The 25151-nt window shown below is 42.9% G+C and overlaps 2 protein-coding genes and 1 long non-coding RNA gene across 6 annotated transcripts in view; 1 reads left to right on the top strand and 2 right to left on the bottom strand.

Moving 5' to 3' along the window:
• Positions 1–5126: 5126 nt before the first annotated feature.
• Positions 5127–16314, bottom strand: MDH1 (malate dehydrogenase 1). The gene is made up of 9 exons (XM_040060364.2): positions 16197–16314; positions 10743–10841; positions 10364–10460; positions 9261–9436; positions 7808–7930; positions 7515–7691; positions 6423–6536; positions 6121–6210; positions 5127–5769 (listed from the first exon to the last, which is right to left on the bottom strand). The coding sequence occupies exons 1-9, from the start codon at positions 16197–16199 to the stop codon at positions 5644–5646; spliced, it is 1005 nt and encodes a 334-aa protein (XP_039916298.1). The 5' UTR covers positions 16200–16314; the 3' UTR covers positions 5127–5643.
• Positions 16315–16625: 311 nt separating this feature from the next.
• The window catches only part of WDPCP (WD repeat containing planar cell polarity effector), a 151701-nt gene continuing 143175 nt past the window's right edge, over positions 16626–25151 (top strand). For 2 of the 4 annotated variants that reach the window (XM_040060363.2, XM_040060357.2), the window contains exons 1-3: positions 16626–16690; positions 18883–18964; positions 22498–22569. The gene's annotated coding sequence lies outside the window, so the exon portion shown is untranslated. Of the gene's footprint in view, positions 16691–16888; positions 17011–18882; positions 18965–22497; positions 22570–25151 lie in introns of those variants that run through there. The other 2 variants (XM_040060360.2, XM_040060361.2) reach the window with 2 other exon arrangements.
• Positions 18093–24670, bottom strand: LOC120751053 (uncharacterized). The gene is made up of 3 exons (XR_005700253.1): positions 24569–24670; positions 23999–24172; positions 18093–18191 (listed from the first exon to the last, which is right to left on the bottom strand). It is a non-coding gene; the product is annotated as an uncharacterized LOC120751053 (long non-coding RNA).

The following is a 25151-nucleotide window of genomic DNA, read 5'->3' as shown; positions in this document are numbered from 1 at the left end:
CCTCCTGTTCCCCACCACTGACCAAAAAGAAATTAAATCTCTGGGGTTTTATTCCATCATCAAAGGTTTCTCTGCGCACCAAAACAAAGCTTGTCATTTCTGTGCTTGGGTGAGAAGTAAAAGGAAGGAAAGGCTGGTTTCACATCAAGGAGGTGCTTTTGGTTTTGTCTACCAGAAGAGATTCACAAAGGGCTCTTGCTTTTGCTGTCCTCTCTGCCCGAGATTTGAGCTGCTCAGAAAGAGGCACAACTTCTGCATATCCTGGGACACAAAGGAACTCTGCCTAATCTCACCCTGTAGAAATAACCATACAGCAGCAAGAACCCGTGCCCTCAAGACCCATCTGCTGTCCTCTCCATAAGGAGTTAGTTAGCCTTAATTAGCCCTAATTAGCCCTTTTGCTGTCTGGATGAAAAGCCAGGAACTAGGATGGGCGCTTTCTGTGCCAAAATGATCGCTTTTGGGGAAGTCGCTGTTCGGCCGGGAAGCATCATTTCTCTAGATCCCTTCTGTACCTCTGTCTGGCAGGCAGGCTGAGAGCAGCAGAGCAGTGGGACCAGAGGAGGACCAGGAAAACAGAACATCTGCTTTCCTCTTTACCTGCATTGCACCCACTGCAGCCGGTGCTCCTAGGGAGTCTGGGAAAGATTGGATATTTTTCTCCCCGAACGGAAGGCGAGCACTGGTTCTAGCAGAAGTCAAAAATAGACAATCACCCCTAAAAAAAAAAAAAAAAAGGAAAAAATAATAATAAAAAAGACAGCCAGAACTTTATGCCCAGCACTGCAGAGCTGTGTTTTCTCCCGTGGCTCCCCTCCAAGTCCTTCCAAAGCCGTGCAACTGCCTTGTGGGGACACCTCGTGGCTCAAGTGGCACCAAACCTTTGGTTTGCCTCAAGGGATCACCTCTGTGCAAACTATTTTAGCTGCCAGCGTGACAGCCGGGAGGAGAAACGTGAAGCCAGTTTTGGATAAATCTAGACCCAACTCTTCTAAGGATTTCTTGTCCATCCAGTGGAATTATAAGTGGCTGAGTGTGAAGCCCCCAGCCTTCCAAATGCCCTCGACCAGCAGTGCTTGGCTGCTGGCTGGTGCAGGTGAATCCACGAACAGCAGCCCAGCCCCACAGAGGGCAGGGAATGGAGGAACTGGGGAGATGCTGCCAGGAGTTCACTCGTGGGGTTTGTGATGGCTGAGATCAAACAGTTCACCAGAATTTGCTGTTGCCAACCTGGGCACTAACAAGAAACTTAATTAACCTCCTGTCCAGTTTCATGGTGATGCAACCAGACAGGAGCATAGCCTACAAGGGGTTTGTATGAATTATTTCTGTTTGTGCAACGTGCAGAGGAGTGCCCAGCACCTGCCAAGAAAAGCCAACCTCATCTCCTGTGGCTTTGCAGAGAGAAATGGGAATGCCTGGTAACACTGCCTGGCTCCTCCCTGCTCCAGGTATTTCCATTCAGCGCTATCAACAAGCCCCAGACGCACACAGGTGGCCTCTGGCTCATCTCCTTGGGAAGGCAGAGCTCCTGGTTCTCAGAAGAGGCAGATTTTTATCGTGCTCTGCACCAGCACCAGGCCACACCAAAGAGAAGTTACCAAAGAGCGCTTGGTTTCCTCACGGCTGTATTTCGTAACGATGAGGATTTACGCTTCTCTCTTGAAAGCCCACAAAAGCAGCACAGCCATCTTCACCTGAACTTAGTGGGTCAGGACTACTTGTCTTGTGGTCTGCTTGCTGATGAAGATTCCTGCCCCACTTGCCTCCCATGCTGGTGTCACCTGGTGCCCATCCATCCCACCTTCTCCAAAGTCCCTGCAAAGGAAACTGCCCACGGCCTGAGCAGCATCTTCCATCCAGGGCTTTCAACTCCTCTTGCAAATCTCTGCTACAAGAAGCTGAGGGGCAAAGACAGGTCATCTGGCTGCTGTGGGCTCCTGCAGAGCCGAGAGCAGAACTTGTTCCCTCAATTTACAGCTCGGGATCTCCAGTGCTGTTTTTCCCAGGGAGTGGAGGAGAGGGGCACCTCTAAGCAAGGGTAGTGCCAAGTGCATCCCAAGGTTATTCTCCTTGTCATGGAGAAGCCACCTGTCATGTAGACATCTCAGTGGCGTGGAGACAGGTGTCCACGCTGGTGGGAATGTGGGTATTTTGTCAAAACCTTCGCTCTCCTGCCCAAAAGTTTCCTCTACCCCCAGCCCCTTGCAAAACGGGATTTGTTTGCTTTCTCATGGACAGGTTATTTATTCTCGAGGCTTACAGGTTGAGGAGAAAATGTTTTTTCTCAGTCTGACTCACTCTCTACTAGCTCCATCTGGAGGCTCGGAGGAAACTTGCAGTGTAAAATTACTTGTATTTGTATTTCTTTATTTTACAATTTATTTAGGATTTAAGGTGGCCTTGGCACTGATGATCACGGTTAGCAGACTTGGAAAAAGAAAGCAGCTGTGCAATTAAGTTTTTAGCCATAAATTAATTAAAGATTCTACACAATGGGCTCATTTCTGGCTAAGCTGAAATCTGCATTTTTATCTGTTCACTTCTCTATTTACCTGCAGTTACAGTGTTTTATTTTAAGCAGCAGGCTGCTCAGCCTCTGTTCTAATTCAGTACCATTTATCACGCTGCTATGCAAAGCTGCCACTTAGAGAACTATTGGAAAGTTTAAAAAAACCTAAAAAAATAAATAAAAACAAACAAAACCCCCCTGGTGGTTAAAGCATCTGCCGTTTAAGCTGCAAATAGTTACAATTATGTAACTTCCTCTTTTATTGCTTCTGAAGTGTAATGTCCTCTAGGGTTTGGTACTTGGAATTCAAAATGTGTCTATAGGTGTAAAAAAGACCCCAAACTACAGGAAACGGGGGTTGGGAGGTGTAGGGTGGGGGGGGGGAAGAAATAGAGAAAATAATTCTAATCAGCTCGTTCAGGACATTTTTCCTCTGCTCTGTAAATCCAGTGCTTTGAAAGCACTTGCCAGAGAAGTTCTCCTGCCCTCCCTTGAGGAAAGTGAGACTCGAACCAATTGATTGGATATGATGTGATGCCTGATAATTCCACCCAGGGGTGAAGCTCTGTGGTGAGCATCAGCATAACGTTGATTTAGATTCATTTGGCGGATCTGGAGTTTCCAACTTCACCTGAGCTACTGTAAGAAATAGCAGGAACAGCTGTACTGGGAGAAGAGCAATGATGAGAGACAAACTTGTAATCAGCTTTTTATTCATGTGTGGAAAAAGCTTTATTTCTTCCCCTCCTCAGAAGAATTCTTGCTGGGAATGCAATGCTGTCAAGAAAAGCACAAAGAGAGCAGATTAGCAGCCTGCCTTGTGCAGCTTTCAGGAGCACGAAGGGAGGATTTGGGATGCAGGGATTTGGCACTCCACGACAAGACATGCCAGCCAGGCTGAACAATTTCCAGCCTTCCCTGGGAGCCTTTTTTCTGCTGACACTTAGACTCAGTCAGGAGCCCTCATGTCCTCAGCTGCTCCATCTAAAAAACTTCCAGAAGCAGATCTGACAATTCCTAATTTCCCCCCAGGATATGTTTCTCAAAGAATGCTTGCATGTACTCACTCAGGAGTTGCTGCTTGAACTCCAAGCTTTTGTTCTCTTGGAGAAGTAATCAGCAAGCAAAGAATGGATGCGAGATCCTTTCCTGCACAGAAAGTCTTTATGTCCTGGAAATACCTCATCAGTGACTGGAGAGAAACTTCCAGCACAAAGAATATCCACCACGTGGCAGTTTGTAAGTAGCAAAGCGTTTGGACAACGAGCAGGTGGGAGATTTCCTGTTGAACTGGTTCATGGAAGCGTGGAGGGAACAGAAACAGCGCTTGAAACTCAGCATGAGGAGTTAAATGTCAGTGCAATTCTTGAGTTCAGCGTAGCAGGAGGGAGACACTCTTACCAAGCACTGAGGTTAACTATGCAAGTGTTGATACATCCTTAGAAGCATTACTTTACAAGTGAGTTGTCTCCTGCAGAAGGCTGCTTTAAAACACATCAAAAAACCCTGAAAGGCCAGATATCTTCCAGATTTTCTGTTTTAAAGCCAATTCCTTATGTGGTGATGCTACAGTAGGTATGGCACAAAGCACACTAGCAGCATTTATCATCTTTTATTTATATTTATCAGTCATGGATGTGCAGTCTTCCCTTTACTCAGCCTTTCAAAACCAAGTAACAGTGTGCACTTGTAACATTCACTGCAAAAACACCTTAATTTAAAATAAATTGTAGCATGGTAATTACAGCAATGAATTCCTTTGATCCCTGAGCTCATGTTGAAATGAGATTTTATGACTTTGCAGTTAACACATTGGCAGCTTTTCTTCCCTCCCTAATTTCTGCGGAAGTGCCCACCCTGTCATGAAAAGACTGATGTATGAAATTTTCTCCTGAAAACTAAACTCTAAGGGGCTCAGAAGAATGAGAAAAACAGTGAAAAAATACAACTGTGTATAGTCCCTGTCTACTTTTAAGACTGCAGAAATGCATAAATGCTTGCAACAGCTGCTTCATAAGCATTCATGGCGTTCACCCACTGTGCCCTGTGCTGCAGCACGTTCCCATTTTCTGACATGCTTCTCTCCCCTTTCACCTCTATGTATAATAAGTCTCTGGTGCATCACTGTCACTGTACTTAATAGATACAATATTATTCTGAGAGCAGACCTATTTTTATGGGTAAAGCTTACTGATGTTTGCTGGATTATTTTATATTCTGGCTGGGAAATCCTCAGAGAAACCGTTCAATCTGCTTATAATTCGGTTTAACCTTTCCTTTTCTGGTCAAAAAAAGTTGTTTTTCAAATGCTCGTTAAATGAAAAGAAACCAAAAAAGAAAAATGAGATGACTGCAGATAAGACAGACCAAGATTTACTTTAGTACATGGCAGAAACTCCTGTTAGAACAGGACAGACACCAACTCAGGCAAAGGGAAATGCTAGCCATTACGAAAGCCAGTAATGCTTAAACCTTAAACTAGTTTCCCTCAGTTTCCTAAAATAGGCTTTCAGGTTGGTTTTTTTGGTTTTTTTTTAATCTTGTACTATCAAACTATGTTAGTCACGTAACTAAAACATGCAAACAAAGTGTAACAGACTACTCTTAGCCAATATCTGATTGAACAACTTTTTAATATTTCTATTGACAAACATTGTAAGCATAACCAGAGTGAATTGTGTTTACTTGAAGCCTGTCCAGCGACAGGCTTGGGTCACTGAACTGCCAGTTCAAGGAGAATTACTGGCATTCTAATTTCATTTCCAGTTGACACAGAGGATGCTGAGGTGATCACGGACTGGGACGTGCTCCAGTAGTGCCAAACTCTAATCAAAACTCGGATTGTGCGTTAGTAGCCAAGGCTGAGGCAAACAATTATCCTGTACCATACACAGAAAGCAACTAGTATTGAACAGACAAAAAGTTTGGTCAACAAACTAGTTTTACTTCTTTAATAATATTTTGCTAATAACTCAAGAGGCACGAGAGTACCGGTAAGCATATGAACTTTAAAATGCACAATGGCCACAGACATTTGACTTGGATACAGTAGTGGGTGTTTGGTAGCAGACCTACAGACGGCTTTTCGATTCTTCCACTCTTAAATGATTTTCTATTTCCTCCTGACCTAGTCATGCACTGGAGAGGAATTCCACAGCAGTCTCCTTCTCTTCAGCTAATTCCTTAGCAGTAAGATCCATCTTCTCACGAGAGAAATCATTAATAGGAAGACCCTCAACAAACTTCCAGGTCTTGTCCTGATTGAAAACAAACAAACAGAAAGCCCTCCGTGTAAGAACTGGCTTCATTCGGTCTGCATGAAAATAACTTTGTAGCATAAGAGCAAATCCTATGGTCCACATCAGGGAGCAGATAATTTTATTTCAGATAAAGAATGCAAACAGTTAGTCATGTCAGGTTGTACTTATTTACCAGCACTTAGATGATGGTCAAGTTAATTTAACTTGGCTAATAGGAATCCTCTCTGTGCAAGACTGCTAAACGCCCCCCATCCCAGCAACTGCAGTCCCACCCTGCTGTTAACGAGCTCCCATGACAGTTTAACAGGTCTTGCAGAAGATGCATGGATTTAAACACAGCCTAGTTACCTTGATCACAACAGGGAATGAATATAGCAGGTCTTCGGGAACACCGTAAGAATTGCCATCAGAAATGACTCCCATCGAAACAAATTCCCCCTGAAAGCAGAGAAGTCAGAGATAAAATACGTTTTTCACTGCTCGAAGCAAGCCAAATTTTCACCAATTTTGATATTCTTTATCTCCTCTGACACAACTTACTCCAGGAAAAGACAGATTCTTTCCTCTGAACACACCTACAACTCGAGGTCAGTGGGGTGGGCACGGAATCAAAGCGTTAGGCAAAGGAGCGCTCAATAACCACATCTTACCGCTGGAGTGCCAAACCAGATGTCCCTCACATGATCACAGATAGCTTTGGCAGCTGACATAGCACTGGACAGCTTCCTGGCCTTAATAACAGCTGCTCCACGTTGCTGAACAGTCTGCAATGAAGAAAAAAAAGCCAACCATAAGTAAATTGTAAAGCAGCAAAATCATGGCTTGGTCTACATGCTGTTAGTAAATGCCATCAAGAAAGACTGTTGCCCGCAATTATTTAATTTTGTCAGTGAAGATACTGTTCTTTCACTAAACAAACACGGCATACAATCTAGAAATACAATCTAGGAGAGTTTTGCCAACACAAATGAAACAGAATGATTCAGAGGCTCGTTCCTTGGCTTTACAGCTAGCTGGCTTCTCTCATACCAACCAGATGTCTCAAGATTTTCCCACCAGGAGACTTTGTGCATGTCAACAGTGACAGATGTCTCACAATTAAGGTCTTCTGCTGAACACCAGTGTGAAACACTTGATGGTCTCAATCCCACAATACTTAATGTATACAACTAATTCAATTCCTGAGGAGAGCTGAATCTACCTCACCATACTCGAGTTAATAGTTTTTAAATTTAATAGTTTTGGCAAAGCTTTATGCATCTAGGACTTTAGTAAGCCGTTTCCCTTCATATTCCACTTAGGCAGCCTGTGCTCTTGATCAATTAATATCATTACTCTGTTTTACTAACCTACATCGTTATTTTTTACTACCCTACATTAAGACACGAGCAAATGGATCATCCCACTTCATCTACAAATCTCCCCCAAAAAGTCACAGTAGTGAAATGGCACCGGTGATTCTGTGTCACAGAGGTTTCACCTGAGCTGTGATGAAAATTCTTTGCTGAATCATTTTAGCATTCCAGTTGGATTTTTGTAGCGGAAGTTACATAGACCTTCCTGCCTTGAACTTTCCAAGAGCAAGCAACTGATAGCAACAGGGTATCTGAAGATGGCTTATTCTAGCGTGAGAAAAGAGCTGCTTCACTACATCAGTTACATTGTTTACAATTTCAGAGGAGGTTAAGAGAATGCACAAGCACAGAATGATCATTAAAAAAAAAAAAAAGAAAGGATCTTACCAGGATAAAGTCTCCCTTCAGCCAGCTGTCATCTTTTATAGCTTCATAGACTCCAACTTCCTTTCCTTTCACGTTTACCTTCGCATGGTTAACATCGGGATATTGAGTGGAGGAGTGGTTGCCCCAGATGATGACGTTCTTCACATCATTAGCAGTCACACCCAGCTTCAGAGCAATCTAATTGGAAATTAAAAATGTCCATTGCATTGACTTCAACTTCTCAATTCCCAGGCTTTTCTGAAAGCATTGCTCTGTTTGTATTTAGCAGAGATACCAGAATAGGCCCTTTTTACCTGAGATTTGGCTCTGTTGTGATCCAAACGAGTTAAGCAGCTGAAGTTTTCCTTTGGTATGGATGGGGCTGACTTTGATGCAATCAGGCAGTTGGTATTCGCTGGATTCCCAACAACCACAACCTAAAAAGGAAAACAGGGAAAGATGGAGCAGGTATTTCTGCAAAACACCTCCCACCGGTGAAATGCGTTGCTTGGCCTTCAAAGGAGCTATCTAAAAGTTAAGTTTTCTAATCTCTTGGTCGTCTTCAACAAGATTTGTTTTTCAATTGTGTCGTTTGTAGCCACCCAATCTTCTATAACTGCACATAAAAACATTTTCCAGGTAGGTGTTTTCTTTAACTCGACATCCAATGGGAAAGGGAACAAGATTTCTAGGGAGATCTGTACACTGACCCACAGCCTGGCTTCAAACCTCATGCCACCAGATATAGGGAAAGACAGACACGTGCACACTTTTAACCAACCACTTCTAAACACCTCCTGGACTAGCTGCCACTGCTTTATATAATTGCTTTATAATTAAGAAAGCCAGAACAGTTACTTATCTCAATGTTCGTAGGCAGTTGGAAGTTAAATACTGCCTCAACTTAGATCGATTTATTACTATGCAAAACTGATTTTGATTCATCCTTCATCTGTGCCTCAAACAACTTCTGTCAAACTCCACATACTCTGAATCACACAAGCTGACCTGCAAACCTCCCTTTATATCTCCCCTTCTGAAAGTTATTTCAGTAAATTTTCCACTCCTCCACAATAGCTATATTGATACTTTTTATTCCAACCAGATAAAGAAGCAAACACATCTTCAGAAGCAGTAGGAAGTTCATCAGCAGACATTAAAAAGTCAGTAACAAAGCACAGAGTCTGGGTTTGAGATTAAGAGCAGTGGGAGAGCAGCCACATGATCCCATTAACTGTGCTGAAGGAATCTGAGAGAGAACAATTAAAATCTTCTAATGCTCCAAAGAACGAGATGCAAACAACCTAAATAAAGCCAAGTTTTGTGCAACTGTAATTCCATACTGATACTGAAGTTAAGGGTCATTATATTAAAGGACACAGATGGATATGAAGTAGGCAGCTGCATGTAGTTAATTCAGTTCTCCCAGAGAAGAGTGATAACGAGCAAAAGACTGCTTTTTTTTTTTTTTTTAATATAGTTTTATGGGGTTGCTTTTCAAACTACTGGTAACCAGTTCAGAGCATGTGTGGAATACAGCAATACAATGTAAGACTCACCTTTCTCACCAAACAAATTAATGACTATATCATGCACCTATTTAACATTCTGTTTATTGTCTACCCTTGACTGTGGTCTATTTTCTGGGGCATAAAGAAAGGAATGCCCACACAGAACAAGCTCCTGCTTGTACAATATCCTTCTACAATGTATCCAGATCTCTAGAGAACAGAGAATTACTGTTTTAAATTCAGTTCCTACATTCACCTTGACAGTCTTTTTGGCATACTTGTCCAAGGCTGCACCCTGAGACTTGAAAATTTTCACATTTGCTTTGAGTAAATCCTTCCTCTCCATGCCCTCTCTCCTTGGCATGGAGCCAACCAGAATTGCTACATCGAGGTCTTTGAATGCAACTTCCTCCTTGTCTGTTGGAATGACCTCTGAAAAAAGGAAAAGGGGAAAAGAATTCAGCAAGATAAATACTTACGGCATAGTGCTAACGGGAATATTCTTTTGTGCATAAACAGTATATAATCTAATCTGACAATACCACCAAAAATACAAGTACAGTCATTTGGCCCAACCTCCACAGATTAAATAGCTGCCAGTAAATGGGCTTTATACAGAAATATTTATCTAAAGTGGAAAACACAGGAGAAATCTATGCAAAAAGATACGTTTCATTTGCCTCTAAAAGTGTGCACACAAGTACATATGCTTTCCTTCACTTTTACATTAAAATTTCAGTGGCAAGTCTCAGCAGATGTGAAGTTTTGCTGCCCTTTAACAATTGAAAGCAGAGAAGGTTTGATTTGTACTAGAGCTGGTACTTACATGCTTTTTTTTGCCACCTGTTATAGTAATTACACTAACACCTACTTGTTCCCTTTCTTCTGCTTGTTTAAACTATCAGAACTCAGCTTCTTTATATGGCATGTGGAGTGATTTTTTATTTTGTGTCTTTATACAGAAGACATTTTTAAGACCAAATGAGGTTTTAATTTAGTAATAAGTATTATATACATAATTTAGCAATGATATTATATATATATACATAAGGGCTGGACCAGAATACAATGCACATATGCACAAACATCTGACAACTTCTTGTCCAGGCTGAAAGCCCAGGATTAGATGGCAGAAACCCAGGTATCTGCACTGCCAATTCTGTTCACAAAACCTATTTGATGTCATGCTTCCTAGCTTGCAGGCTAAGTTAAATTGATCATATTCCACAAAATACAAAACCAAGGAAGGATCATCTAAGATTTTCTTCTGCCTAACTTCCTGCCAGCTACAGGGACTCACAAATGCAAAAAACTGTACTGCAGCATCTTGTAGGTATAAGAAAAAATTGTTTTGGCCACCTCTGAGCAGCGGCAGAGCACAGTCCTGCAGCTCCATCACCACGCCTTCCAGTACTGTCATCATAGGAGTGATGTCCAGCAGCACAAGAATAAGAGGCTGGAAGGAAAGAAAAGGTTTAGTGCAAGCTGGGCACAATCTGTTTTGAAAATGAATTTGTCTTGTACTCGGCTGTTACCTCGTTCAAGATTTAAAACTCGTTTGCTCAGCACAACCAACATCTGACAACTTGCATAACAGAGCAGAACTCCCATTCTCCCCACTTAGAGAAGAAATTACTGGCACATTGTCAAACCATCCCGAGTGTCTGTGAGGAAACCGGTGTCAGGCACTGCAGTTCTGACACTCTCTCATTCCTGCGCAATCCAGTGTGAGAGTTACCTGGTCTTTGCCGAAGACATCTCCCTTGGCAATGCTGTAGAGGAGGGAGTAAGCAATCTGCCCAGCAGCTCCAGTCACCAGCACTCTGACAGGTTCACCCTGCAAGGCAATGACACAGCCTTACCCACAGCTCCACAGCAGTTACAAATGAAGTTACCACAGCAATAACATCAGGATGATTTAACCCGGACGAAAGCGTGCGCCTAAAGGCGGATCAGCCCCAGCTCCTGGGATCACGCTGCTGGTTCTGTTAGAACCACCAGCAATTCCTCTGCTTGCTTCAACAGAAACAGACCTCAACTGCAAAAAGATCCTTGAGAATTGCTCCTGGAAAACTTGCAAAATGCCAGGAATAATGATGTATTTTAAAATTTTGCATTCCCTTTAACAACGCTGCCTTGTTGACGTAAGACAATACAACGTACACCCCACCCATTCATACTTGAAATTTACTACAGAAGTTTTACGAGCTGTGACACTTGACTGGTTTTCAGATTCTTTCAATTTTGAGGGCTGTTCCCATTAAGCATTTTGAATGCTTATTTGCAACCAAAGACCTTATTGAATGCCAGAAAGCAAAGAATCTAGTGGACTTAAAACTACTGCCCCGCTAAACTGTTAGGCAGCAAATTTAGCTAATCCACAGACAAAAGCTACATTATGAACAAATACAGACACTACTATCCATAATACAACTGTCTATTGTCAAACTGACCCAAAACTCCAAAAGACTGGGAGAAGACTGCCAAAATGTTACTATATTGCAAGTAAGAGGGGGGAAAATGCCTTGCCATGTAGCAAAACACCACTTTGTTAAGCAGAAGCAGGACTGGGAGAAAATCCAAAGGTCATTCGATATTGAAAATTAAAGGCTGCGAGAGTCTGGGTTGTTCAGCCTGGAGAAAAGAAGGTATCAGGGTGGCTTTTCAATTCTCAAAGGGGACTTAGAAAAAAGATTAGGACCAACTTTTTAGCAGGGCCCATTATGAAATGACAAGGGGCAACAGTTTTAAACTAAAAGAGCACAGACTTAGGTAAGAAATAAATACTTTACAATAAGGATGGTGAAACACTGACACAGATTGTCCAGATAAGTGGTGGCTGCCCCACCCCTGGAAACATCCAAGGTCAAATTGGACAGAATCTCTGAAAAATCTGGTCTTGTTGAAGATGTCCCTGCCAAATGCATGGAGGTGGACTAATGACCTTTAAAAGTTTGTTCAAACCCAAAGCATTCTGTGATTCTATCAAAATGGGCCATGTGGAAAAGGACATTCATAACGCAGTATTTTGTAAACTTCTTATTTGTATTTCCCTTTTCCACTAGAGGCAATAGGGATGGAGGGTGTCAGGACAGGAACAAGCAGACTGCTGGAACGCCAGGCCCACTTTTTCAGAAAATTAAAAGATGATCACTTGAGACACAGACCAGGCAAAACTGAATGTGAAAGAAGCGATTTAATTGCATTCTGGGCTACATTATGAAAAGCGTAAGCTGCACAGCAAAGACAGGCCTTGCACTCAGCGCTGGTGATCCTGCAGATGGAATACTGAGTCCAGTTCTGCAAACCTGAGTTCATGGTCTGTAAGATGAGGCTGAGGGTGTTCGACATAGTCTGGAAAGGTAGAGGATAAGGGGGGGGTCTAACAGCAGACCACCACATGTTCGCAGAGTATTAGAAAAATAATACTGCCCCCAACACCTCTCAGCAGTGGCAGAACAGGGTGCAACAGCTACAAATTAAGAGAAAAACTCTTGATTATGTGGTACTGCTGCAGCAGAAAAGAGTACCCAGAGGGTCTGTATGACCTTCACCCCTGGCAGTTTTCAAGGCCCAGACAGAAACACCTATGACATGATCTATAAGTGGCAGAAGTCTCGCCATCAGGCTGGACTGGACAACTTCCAGACGCGGAGCAAGAAAGAGGGAAGACTATGACCTCTACAGATCCTTTCCAACCAGCATTCCTGTCACTGATATTTATAGGAAAACCATGTGGGACTTCCAGTGTATTCTCTCTGCAGAAGTGATCAGACAAGCACAGTTGCATCACACTAGTGTTAGATAATTTTAAAAATTGGGCCACCTACCTCATTTTATCACATGCACGATAAAATCAGAGCATAAATGATGAGGTTAAACTACCGAACCTGCAGATTTAGGCCTGGCCTTCACTATGGGAATGATTCCTTAAACATTTCGTTACTCAATTACCCGTTACACGGTGTTGAGGTGCATTATTATCTTTTGAACTTGTCCTACTGAGTCACACCCCTCATCAAACTCTACTCTGACAGAAGGAGAGCAGACAATCAACCCTTGCTGGTTTAAATCTCAAAACTAGTTCTGGTACTCTATTCTTGAGCAGGGAAATGTACCATAACATCTGAATGATGATGGGCAGCATGGATTAAGATGCGTATAAAATTTTAAAGCCAACTTCTCAGCATGTTCCTAAGAAGAATCTACATTTTATTTATATAAATGGAACAAGATACACTCTTCTATGGCAGCTAACCACAGTAGTAAGTGACATAAGTACTGGAAAGTTACAGTGCTGCAAAACCTTGGCCTGGCAAAATCCCCATCATATAAAGTGATCCCGTGCTAAGCTATTCCAGAACTCACACAGGTAGCAGCAAAATGTGTTTTCTTTATATTACAGGGTATCTGAAATCAATTGTGAGTTGATTTCTGGACTTTCAGTAAACAGAAGAAAGATTTTAAGGCTCTTTCTTCTAAAGTAGTGTCACAAAAAGGGGAAAGGAAAAGAGATTTTTTTTTTTCCATTCTATGAACTTTATAAACCAGTCTAACGGAAAGATAAAAAATGCCAACCTATCCGCTGGCATTGTGGTGAGCATTCAGCACAACAACAGGAGATGGAAGGAGCAGAAGATAAAAAGGTAAGAAACAGGACTATTTATCATTTTTTTCCTGAGACAAACCTAGCATTTAGCCTCTAAAAAAAACCTTCAGTCATGACTCAGCTCCACCTTCTCAACATAATTATGTTTGCTTACTACTGTTGCCTCCCATTTGGGGCTGGAGAAGGAAAACACATAAGCTACAATAAGATGAGCGTTGCCTACTTGTTTTTCCTTCCCAAACCTTCAGTACATTGGATTCAGCGCATTCCCCAGACCTTTTTACCCCCGCACCAATTGTGAGCATTCAGCATCAAAGAAACTTTCATGCTCTCCCTTAAACCCAGAAGCCAGATTAACAAACCAAGAATGTTGTGCTTCTTACAAAATGTGGATAACTCTCATCAAAAAAACCCCTTACATCTCATATTAGAATTGGTCTCGCTGAGTGTCTGAGGCTACTTTTAGAGAAATGAGAAGCTCCCCCATAGAAGTTGTAGGTTCCAGACATTCATGTCCAGGCGCTTTAACCCGTGACTTGGCTCCTGCAGGACTTTCATGCTGTGGTAACTGCAGGGGTGACCTTTACTCACTCTCAGGTATACAGGAGCTAGAGGACAAATTAAGCAACAACTAGCTGAGCTATTTTATTCCAAAGCCTTCCCACTCCACGTTCAATCGATGTATACTTAAAAAGCTTTAGGAAAATAAAAGAGTAACAAAAGTAATGATAAAAAGGACGAGAAGAAAAACCCCAGCAACCCAACACTGCATCCCCAGGTACCCCTTCTTCATCTAATCCAGCAAATGTAAGATCTTTGCCCCTGCTAAACTCTCACAGATAAAAGCAAAGTCTCCAACATCAAGTGAGGAAGTTGAGGCCTTATCGCCCTCCCTACACACTTTGGCTTAAGAACTCAGTGCCTCATTTATGTCTGCGATTACAGCTGGCATCAGCAGACCTAAAACATTAGTGCCATACCTGCAAACAGCACTGCACTGCAAAACTGATCCAGGAGGTTACAAAGGTAAGTAAAAGATAACCCACAACCTATCAAATGCTGTGACAGGAACATCCTGACTACACAAGTGATAGACTTTGCATTGCTAATTGCAGTTATGAGCGATCTCTATAAAGATTATTGCTGATAAGCTCGTCTATAAAACACCATCGGCCTGACGTTATTCCTGAAAGTTGCAGCCAACTGAGCTATCCCACCTCACTTTACAAGAATTCTTTAATCATTAAAATAAATTTTTATCGCTTCCAAAGTCTACAGTCTAAGGAACTTTCCCCTTGCTCTCCCCTCTTTAGATGTGGTGGCAATAAACCTGTTTGGAAAGGTAGCAGAAATGCTGTGCACTCCAAGAACACCACCAGCACTGAGGTTCAGAGACCAAAGCAATCCCAAAGGCATTCCTTCCTTAATAAACAACCTTGACACAGATGCCCTGTAAAACCTTTTCCATTTCACTGAGCTAGTGGTGGATGCACTGACAGATGATTTTATTTCAGAAATTTAAAGCCGCTGCCCAACACCACGTGCATAATCTGAACAGCAAAGGCAAGATAAAAACGGTGACATTCTGAAAAGTCTGGACATCAAAGTTATAACCAGCAGTTCCCTGCGAGACCAGCCCATGCATGTCAGGCAATGCTTTGCGAGTTCAAATACAAACTAGAACTTGCTGCCATGTTGCCGCTCCTGCAAATCCACATTTTAAATAGAAAGAGTGGAAAAGCATGATAAAGTTTACAGATTTGGGTATTTTTGGGGGGGGTACAATTGAAATAAGTCAGAGCATGCAAGCGTCCTTTTTATAGCAAAATACTGAAAGTGAAGGTTTGAATAACAGCATATTGAGTCTAGAAAAATGTTTTCACGCCTAGAAAGGAAAGCAAGGTCTCTGTGCAGGTTTGCGTATCTATGTACACACGCTGCAAAAAGCAAAGCACCGCAGTTCACCTCTGTAACCTCAGGGCAGAACCAGAAGGACTCCTTGACAATCTAGAGAGTCTGAACAAACAGCTGGATTTCCGACAGCAAGCAGGGATGAACCAATATAGACATTTCACAAGCACTTTCCCTTGAGCTAACACAGAGCCGCACAGAAACCTTTCACGCCTCACGATCGAAGGCAATCTCGGCAGCCGCGGCGCCGGGAAAAGGCACGATTACCCCTCCGGAGTGGCAGCCCCAGGACAGGGAGGTTCGCTGCGTTCCGACGGGGGCACAGCCCGTTCCGACGGGGGCACAGCCCGCCCTCCCCCGCACGGCCCTGGGAGAGGGGGAAGCAGAGCCGCCGCCAGGCCGGCACCGACCCCACGTCCCCGCCCGGAAGGTCACCCCGGCGCGGCTCCGGGGGGCGGCGGTGAGCCCCGGGGCGCGGCCAGGCCCGGCTCCTCCGAGTGCCACGACCACCTCCAGGTCACTCCTGCCCCTCACTCCCCGGGCCCTCCCGGGAGCAGCGCGGCCAGGCGGGGAGGGCGACGCCATTTCGGGGTCACCTCCGCCTGCCGGAGCTCCCTGCCCCGAGCCGAAGGAACCCGAGGGGCGCGGTACCGCCGCGGGCCCGGTACCGACCATGTCTGCGGGGAGCGGAGAGAGTCCCGGCTGCTCGAGGTCACCTCTGCGGCGCGACTGCGGCCGTGGCAGCGCTGCGCCGAGCTACCGCGAGGTGGGGGCGAGGGGGCGCGGCCGCGCGCGGCCGCCTGGGGGCTGTAGTCACGATCGCCGCCGACCCGCGCGGCTTTCTTTCCACAGCGAACTACAACCCCCAGCGTACCTCGGGGGCGGCGCGCCACGCCCCCGCGCGCCATTGGCGGTTGCCGCTACCCCCCTCGCCCCATTCGTTGAGGAGCGGCGCGGGGCTGGGGGGGTGGGGGCTGCGGCAGGCGCGGGGCCCTCGGGCCGCGCACGCGCGCTCAGCGGCGAGGATGCGGAGGGCGGGGGGCGCATGCGCTTGGGGGCGGGCGGCGCGCGTGGTTGCCACGGCGACGCGCGGTTGCTGCGGCGACGCGCGGGACAGGCCCCGGTGCCGGCGGCGCCGCTTATGCCCCGCGAACCCGGAGCGCTCGGTGGGTGCGAGTGCGCGGCCAGGCTCTGCCCTGCCCTCCCCTGTCCCCCTAGGACATCCCGGAGCCGCCCGCCCCCGGAGCTGCGAGCCCGGGCCGGGCAGAGCCTTCCGCTCGCGCTCCGCTCGCGCTCCGCTCGCGCTCCGCTCGCGCTCCGCTCGCGCTCCCCTCGCGCTCCCCTCGCGCTCCGCTCGCGCTCCCCTCACGTTCCCCTCACGCTCCCCTCCTGCCCGGCTTTGCTCCAGCGCCTTGCCCTGGGAGTGTTCCATACTTCATGAAATCCTGCCGTCGTGTTTCTGGCTCCTTTCCTTTTTATTTTCAGGGTAAGCGGAGAGCGTGCCGGTGCTATTCCTCTGGTAGAGCCGCGTGGCTAAAGTGGCGGTCGCATGTACAAAAATAAAGCTGCTCGTTTACTTGTGTTTCGGGTTGTTTGTTGGGTGAAGTAAATTCCTTTGGTCTGGCTGTAAGGGAGGCTGGTACTGGCATAAATACATCAGCAGAATAGAGCTTCATAGACTGTGTTTTTAGGGTGTAAAAGAAAGTCTTGGATAGCACAATTGATTTTTCTTTCCCCTCAGATCCTGACAGGATTCCCTGTAAAGTGTTTAGTGAAGATCTCACTTGTCCCGGTATTTTTCTGCAGGATTAGTTTTAAATCTTATTCTAGTCCTTATAGCAGCTAATACTATATTTAAAAAACAATCTAAGGAGCACGTATCCTGAGGCAATTTCTTTTTCGGTCCTGCGAATGAAAAGGGAAGTTATTCCTTTAGGGCAGGGGGTGTAAAATGTAAATATGTAAGATATAAATATACTGATGCTCGTGATGCAAAGTGTTCTCGTCTTAGCGAGCCTTGCTGCCAGTCGTGCTCATGCCACAGCTCGGAAGGTCCCGTGGCTTTGAAGGAACCTTTGAGCAGTGTCAGAGCGCAGGAGGTACAGTCGCACCGGGTTTGTTTCAATTGTCGAGCTGCACTGATTTATATCGCTTAATAATAGGAGTCTTTAATAGAAGTGAAGACTCTACCCAAGTTCCTTTCCATGGACGAGTCTGAAAGCCAGATAGCTGCAGGCAGGCTTGCAGTGAAGTGTAGGGAAGCTTGGTAAGGAGGAGGGAACTTGTTTAACACAGAGTTCTCCAATGTCCTAAGATTCCTAAGATGCTTTACCCTGGTGACTCAACCTTTCCTGCACCCGGACATTGTACGGCCTTAATTAACACTATTTAAGATTAAGATTTAAATATACACAAGACCTGATGTGGACCCACGTAAGGTAATTTCCACTGACCATAATTGGTTCAGTGTAAATTGATTTCTTATCAATTTTCGGCTAAATCAATGTCAGCAGGATGTAAACGGATTTGTCTGTGTCAGCATAGCAGACTGTATTGATTTAATTTATTTCCCTTAAGACCTTAACTTGAAACTTTCAAACTTTCTTCTGTAGGTAGGACTCTTCTTATTCTTGGTCCTTTTTTTGCCCAAGCTCCTGGAATTATTTGCTGTTGGAGATAACAACAAGTCTTGTTACTTTGTGTTGAAAGTGATTTGTTTTGATGCAAAGCCATGCATTTGTTTTTGGTTTGTCAGGAATATGTTTACCAGTTTGTTTTCAATCCCAGTATAATTAGTCCAGGACGGACTCAATTGTCATCTGTGCTGATTTAACTAAAGATACTGTAAAATGTTGCCTTTTATGATTGTGGTGTAATTTTTAAAGTCAGCAAAACTTAACAGTTCTAGCATTTCCTTCTTAAAGTTTGTTTCCACTTGTTAAGCTTTAATGGTTTTTTTCCAAGCAAAATTTAAATGCAATTTTTTAAAAATATCCTTTGATGCTCCCCAATATTTCATTTTTACGAGTCTTTTGCGTAGCACTATAAGCCAAAAAGCTGCATAAATGGAAACATTATGTGCAAATGAAGTAATGGAAATTTAGTGTGCACATGGATTGGGCTCTTGGCTAACTCTTCAAATACACTTTGCAATTTTTGCACTCAAAAGACACAGAATCACGTGGGAATCGGTAATTAAGCAACACACTGAAGTATTAAGATGTTTTAATCTCCATTTCCTGGGGATTAAGTCTTATTTTTGCAAGGCAACTAGTCATTTTGAAGGATAGTCTGCCAGAATTATCTCTTAAATTTTTTTTTTTTTAATATTTTAAAATGAATTATTCTCTGTTAACAGCTGGCTGTGTTCTTTAACTGTACTTTGGATGGGATTTTCTTTTACTTCATTGCCATCTATAGAAACTGATGAATATTTTTAGGTAAGTTTTTACACTTAATTTTCAATAATTTGTGAATTTTTCTTTTTATCATCCTCTCTATGCCTAATACAAGTTATTTTTATCTTATGCATTTACTTACAATCGTTGTTACCAAGTCATGTCTCTTGTAGCTAAGTCTGTGTGGTAGAATTAACATTTTAAATGCACAAGGCTATGTAAGAGAAATTAACTATGCAATGGCCAGGTTCAAACCTAGAAATGCTAGAATTGAAACAGTTTGTAAATCTCTTCTGCATTCTGGTCCAAGGGAATAATAGTAAGAGATTTTTCAGAAATAAGGTAAAACACTACAAAAAAATACTGGTATAGATTTAAGAGTATCAAAAGTTATTTTGTAAAGTATGTGAGAAATCTGTAATAGATTTTTAAGAAGATATAGATTTGAGCAAGAACTATTAAAATTGTAGTTTAAAAGAATTAATACAGGGGTTTTTTCTTTGTTTGTTTGGGGGTTTTTTTTGTTTTTTTGGCTGGTTTTTGTTTGTTTGTTTGTTTGTTTGTTTTTAATTCTTACTGCTAATGTCCCAAACATAATTTTTCACTGTTCATTTCTAAGCTTCAGTCATGTAATACTGCATGGACATTAAATATCATGAAGAAACTAATCTATAAATTCCATTTATTATCCAAAGTTTCTTTTTGCTGTGATGAAAACTTTCTTTCTAAAGGAGAACTTTTACCTTCCATGGAAGTGGTTATTTTTAATTTCCTAACAGCTTAGTCGGTTTTTTAATTAAAGTTGGGTAATTAATCATTAATTGATTTCTACAACCTTCAGTATGTTTTTAATAGGTAGCTAGGATGCAGTAACATCCTGTACTTGCATGCCTGCTGCCCATGAGGAGACACAGATGATCTACAGCTTGCATATAATGTTTATTAGTAATCTTTAGGAACTGTTCATGAGTCAAATATTAGTAAAAATTGTGAGCGGAGAGTTGCTTTTAATTTGTTTTCCCCAAGTGGGTCAATAGCAGGAGGAGGTATTGCAGGTTTGGCAGGGGACACAGAGAGCTCAGCTCTCCTCTGGTGTGGGAGCAGGGTCAGATCTGAGGTGGGTGCTCTGGTGCCCAAAGGAGTTCAGGGCTCCATCCCTGACCAGAGGGGGTGGTGGCACAGTGGCTTCGTAATGGCACCCCCAGAGCTGAGGGACCCTGCAGGATCTGTCCTCAGCCACCACCTGAGCACCACTTTTGGAGGGTTTTCTTCCCACAATTGTTACAAATTCCAGGGTACTGAGAATCCCTGTTTGGAAACAAAGCCAAACAAAACCAACCCACAAACAATACAACCACAATGGGCACACACATGTGGCACAAAGGCCTTGGCATATTTGCTGTGAATTCAGCAAAGTTGATCTCTGAAATACTGCAAAGTGAACCAGAAGAGTTGTGTTCCTGGTGCATGAGGAGTAGCATTACTGGCTTAATTCTTCTACCTTAACACAAATCTCTTGGCTGAACAGACTTTGTGACACCAATGTGTGTTTTCTACTCACTAATGTCACTGTGTGGAGGAGAAGAGGCAGGTTGGTATTCTGAAGAGGAGATGACCTGTGTAACAATTCAAGTTCTACCAAAGCAAACCTTGAACTCTTAAAGTTAATTCATTGCAACATTAAAAAGCCCCAGCCAGAACACCAGCACCCATTCCCCCCACTAGATGTAAATATTAAGCTGATCTCCTTGTGAGTTTTTTAAATGAGGTAAGCACTTAGTCAAGTGAAACAACTTAGTCAAGGAAAACATTTATTTTCCATGTTTGCTTTTTCTCTCGTATGACTTTCTTTCGCATTTGTTCATTATAACCTGATAATCAAGTAATACATTTTTAACAAGAATTTAGCGACCATAACAATGACTTTCCGTTTTCTAGGCTCAGTGCAGATGGGTGAATACATTTGCTTCCTTCATCCATCCTTTCCACATCAGAATGACTGATGAATGCTCTTCCATGCCAAATCTCTTGGATAATTACAAGAGTTTTTCTCATTAGGCTTATTTCTATGAATTATGGTCACATAGTTTGCTTAAACTATTTCAGCTTGTTTTACAACATCCATGTGAATTTATTTCTCTATTTTCACAGAACAAAACTCTTAATAGCTGCCACTATACAGACTAAATTTTTCTCCATTTTTTCCCCCAAGAACTGAATAGTGCTTCAAAGAAAATAACCCTAGAAATACTGTTGGAAGGAGAATGATGTCTTACAGTGTTGATTTTTTGAAGTTAATTGTATAAAATATAATTCTTTATGGACGGAAAATACTCATAATTTTTTATCTTAATGGCATTATTCATATGTGAAATGTTACTTTCAAATATGAATTTATCAGTAACAAGTGTAAGGGGCAACTAAACACTTTGTTTCCTGTGTGGAGGTTTTTCTGCTGTTCAACAGATTCATTTTGGTATCTGGCCTGCTTTTGGAAACCTTATCCAAACAGATTTTTAGGCAGCAGCAGAGTCTGGGGGTGGCTTTTATATATGCTTATAATACTGACCATATTCAGTGTCTACAGATACTTGAGTAAAGGAAGAAAAAATTGTCTTTATTCATTCTTCTCACATAAACACAAATACTCTGTAGGCCTAAACTACCCCATCTCTGTGTAAAATTGGAGGCTCCTGATTCCAGCTGTGTGGACTCTATTGTCCATACCAGTGCTACATAACTTGGACTTTCCTGTTGCTCAAAACCAGGCGTGCATAGGGATTTTTTTTGGTTTTTTTTCAGTTCAGTGTTGGTGAGGGTTGTGTTGGAGCCTGTGAGAATGGTCCTCAGGCTCATGCTTGAAGAAGATGGTAGAAACTTTTGGGCCTGTCATGAAGTCATTTAGAGTTGTCCTGTCAGGCTGGGATGGTGTTGAGGAATTAGTTAATTTGAACTCAGGGTAGTCACGTGCCCAGTATGAATGAGAAGGGAACAACGGCCACAGGGAAAAAAAAAAAAAAAAAAAGTTGGGAAATTGACTGTTTATATCATGACACAAATGATGGAAAGGTGCTGCACCTTTGGATGAAGGAGGCTTCTCCATGAAGTAATCAAGCAACAGGAATCATGATTGCAGTTTGAGCTTTTCTAGTCTCCTTTTAGAATGATACAATGATGCCTTTTTGCTCGATTTGCCATCTACCCTTACCTGTAAATAGTAGCCATGGCAAAGCACTAACACAGGCATAGGGAAAAAATTGGACCTTAATTGGACAAAAGCCTTTTGAAAGTTTTGAGTCCTATTGGAAAGGTGTCACTCTTATCTATATAATAAAATACATATACTTTTAATAGTCCATGTGCATTTTTTTCATGGACTGTAATCCAATTTATTTACAATAACACAGATACTGTTTTTCAAGTTGCTCACTGTCTGATTTGGGAGAATATAAAGTATTGCTCTGAAATGGCCTTTTCCTTTTATAGCTGCCTGACACACAGGGTCTGGCCTCAGTGTGTGTTAGGCAAGGGAGCTAGAAATAAACCACAGTTAAATTATGGGTTTGCATCTCCAGGTGGTGCACGAATTCGTGGTTGAAGACTGAAGAAATTAATTTTGCTAAAGCAAGAAACAACAGGACATTAAGGTACTAAGCCAGCTTTAGATGTACACTTCAAAAATTTTTTTTGCTGCTCAGCATTATTCAGTAATCTTTAACTCAAATTGCAGGAAATATTTGAAATTCCATTCTAACAATATCCAACAGAGAATATTAAAGAAGCATTAAATTTCAAATGCCTGAGGGAAAATAGTCTCTTGCAACACCGTGGGCATTTGGATCTCACTAGTTTATGCAGTATTATAGTCTAATATTATGCTTTACTTGGTCTAAAATGAAAGCCCAATTTTAATTCTATCTCCAAAAACTTGGCATACTGCAGTGAAAAATAATTTAGTTGAGTGTTGTTTTTTGGGGTTTTTTTTAATACACTGCAACTAAGTTTAAAGCTTCCTCATATAATGCTCTCGCTTTGGCTTTTTGTAATCTGATCCTTTCATTAAGACTTCAAATATATTCCCAAATATATTCCCAAAGACTTATCTCGGTGCTTTCTCTGCTAATTTACAAGTTAAAAGATTACAAAGTTACCTAAGAAGTTTTTCTCATTCTATGCAATTTTTTCTCTTAATAAGACAAAACTTTTGATTATCTTTGTAAATATATAAATCACCACATAGAAGAACTAATACACTCTTAAGAAAAGGTCATATGTGAACTGAAAATGGGGTTTAATAATATATACACACAATTCTGGTAATTTGACAAATCTATTAGTGAATTTATGTTAAAAATGCTGAAACCTGTGCTATATAAAGGTTATAAACCTTTGGGGTTTTATAACCTATATATGCTGTATTTGATAGGAAACCTGTTTTGGAAGTGAATCCTCAGCTTACAAGACTTGGGGGAAAGAATAAAAGTGTATCTAAAAGGTTTATAAAATTCCTAGCTTGAACATATTTCTTGCCATCTAAATATTTCAGTGTTGCCAGAGCAAGGACAAGTGGCTTGTTTCTGTTGGAAAAATAAGATCTGTGGTCTTTAGAGAAATAGAACAGGGCTCTTCTCCAACAGTCATGGGCTTTGGAGACAGATTTTGGATTTTTAGTGACTGGTAAATTCCTCTAAATTCCTGAAAACTTACCGTATCCCTTTTTGTGAGGAACATGAATTCTCTTGTAGCATTCCAGCTACTGTCTTTACTTGCATACACTTATTTTGATTCTCTTTTCAGACCTTAACTAAACATAACTGCAAATTAGCACCTTGAAAAGTTATAGATACAACAACATGTAGCTTATTCTACTGTTATTAACACAAAAAGAACAGGAAAAGGCGAAAAATCTGTAAGAGAAATAACAGCATGATGGGATACTGGAGGGATAAAAGTCACAACAAACATATTAAACTTAAAAGTAATTTAGTTATGAGAAAAACCCACAGCAACTGCAAATTTCACAGAAACAGAAATGTATTAAGAGTGCAGGATTACTGAAAAAAAAAATACAATAACCTGTGATTTGGCAGACTGCTGAACAGCTGAGTAGCTTCTCGCGACTGTATTTTGTGTAATTTCATCTGGCAAATATGTTAACATTCTTGTTAAAGAAATCAGACTATGTTGAAATCTTTGACGGGTAATAAGGCACTGCATTTACTCCTTTCTATCTCCCCAGCAACCGTGAAGCTGTAAAAAAATTAGAATTCAGTCAGAAAACAAAATTAAATTTTAAACGCCCTATATCAACATGTTTTCAAGGCATTCAAACACAATTGTAAAGTTTCATTGAACAGAGGTAATCAGAACCCACTCTGTGCTGGAGCGGGGAGGCGGGGAAATCAACACAAAAAATCTCTCTAAAGGTAAGAGGTGGAAAACACCGCAAACAAACAGAGAAAAGGTTCAAAAGGCAGAAAGCGCTCGTGGCGCCCAGCGCCCGCCGCTGCGGGGTCCGGGAGGGAGCGGCCTTGGAGCATCGGTGTGGGGAGGAGCCGGGAGCAGGAGCTGTGCTCGGCTCCGTGCGCCTTCCGTGTGGGGCCGCGAGCCGAGCGGGGCTGGGCGTTCCCGGAGCGTCAAACTCACCCGAGCGGGGCTGGGGCTTCCCGGAGGATCGAACTCCTCCTCACCGGGAGCGATCCCCCCGCACCGCCCGGGACAGGCGCCGTGTCCCGCCGGGAGCGCTCTGCACAGCGCTCGGGCTCCGCGTTCCGGTCCCTGCACGAGACCCTGCCTGCGGACTTTGGAGCGTATCCGCTCCGCGGATCAGCTTTTCATTTGTCCATATTCCGCGGCTCGTATCTTCATGTTCTGGTCGGAATTCCGCGACTCTCCCGCTGTCTTCCCCCGGCTCAGTGGCCGCCATGCATTTTCCGGTCCATGCTCCCTCCCCCCTGGGCAGTGCTTTCCCGGGAGTTGAGTTTGTTTCTGCGTTTCTGTGCTTGTTTCTGTGTTTGTTTCTATCCCTGTGCGCTCCCGCCCGGTTGTTGTCTTGTGTATTTTGTGCCGGAGCTGCAGCCGGAGCCTTTCTCTGCTTTGTGTATTCGCCGCTTGAATTTCCTTGCGCTGCGGGCAGGTCGTTCCCGAATCTGTGGATTCCGTCTCTCTGTCCCGTCTCGGCTGGGTTCACCTCCTTTTCCGCGATGGCCTCGGGCATCAGATGTTGTAA

Source organism: Hirundo rustica, chromosome 3, assembly GCF_015227805.2.
Source record: "Hirundo rustica isolate bHirRus1 chromosome 3, bHirRus1.pri.v3, whole genome shotgun sequence".
Taxonomy (NCBI): domain Eukaryota; kingdom Metazoa; phylum Chordata; class Aves; order Passeriformes; family Hirundinidae; genus Hirundo; species Hirundo rustica.
The sequence above is the reverse complement of the archived record's forward strand: the minus strand, read 5'-3'. Positions and strand labels throughout refer to the sequence as shown.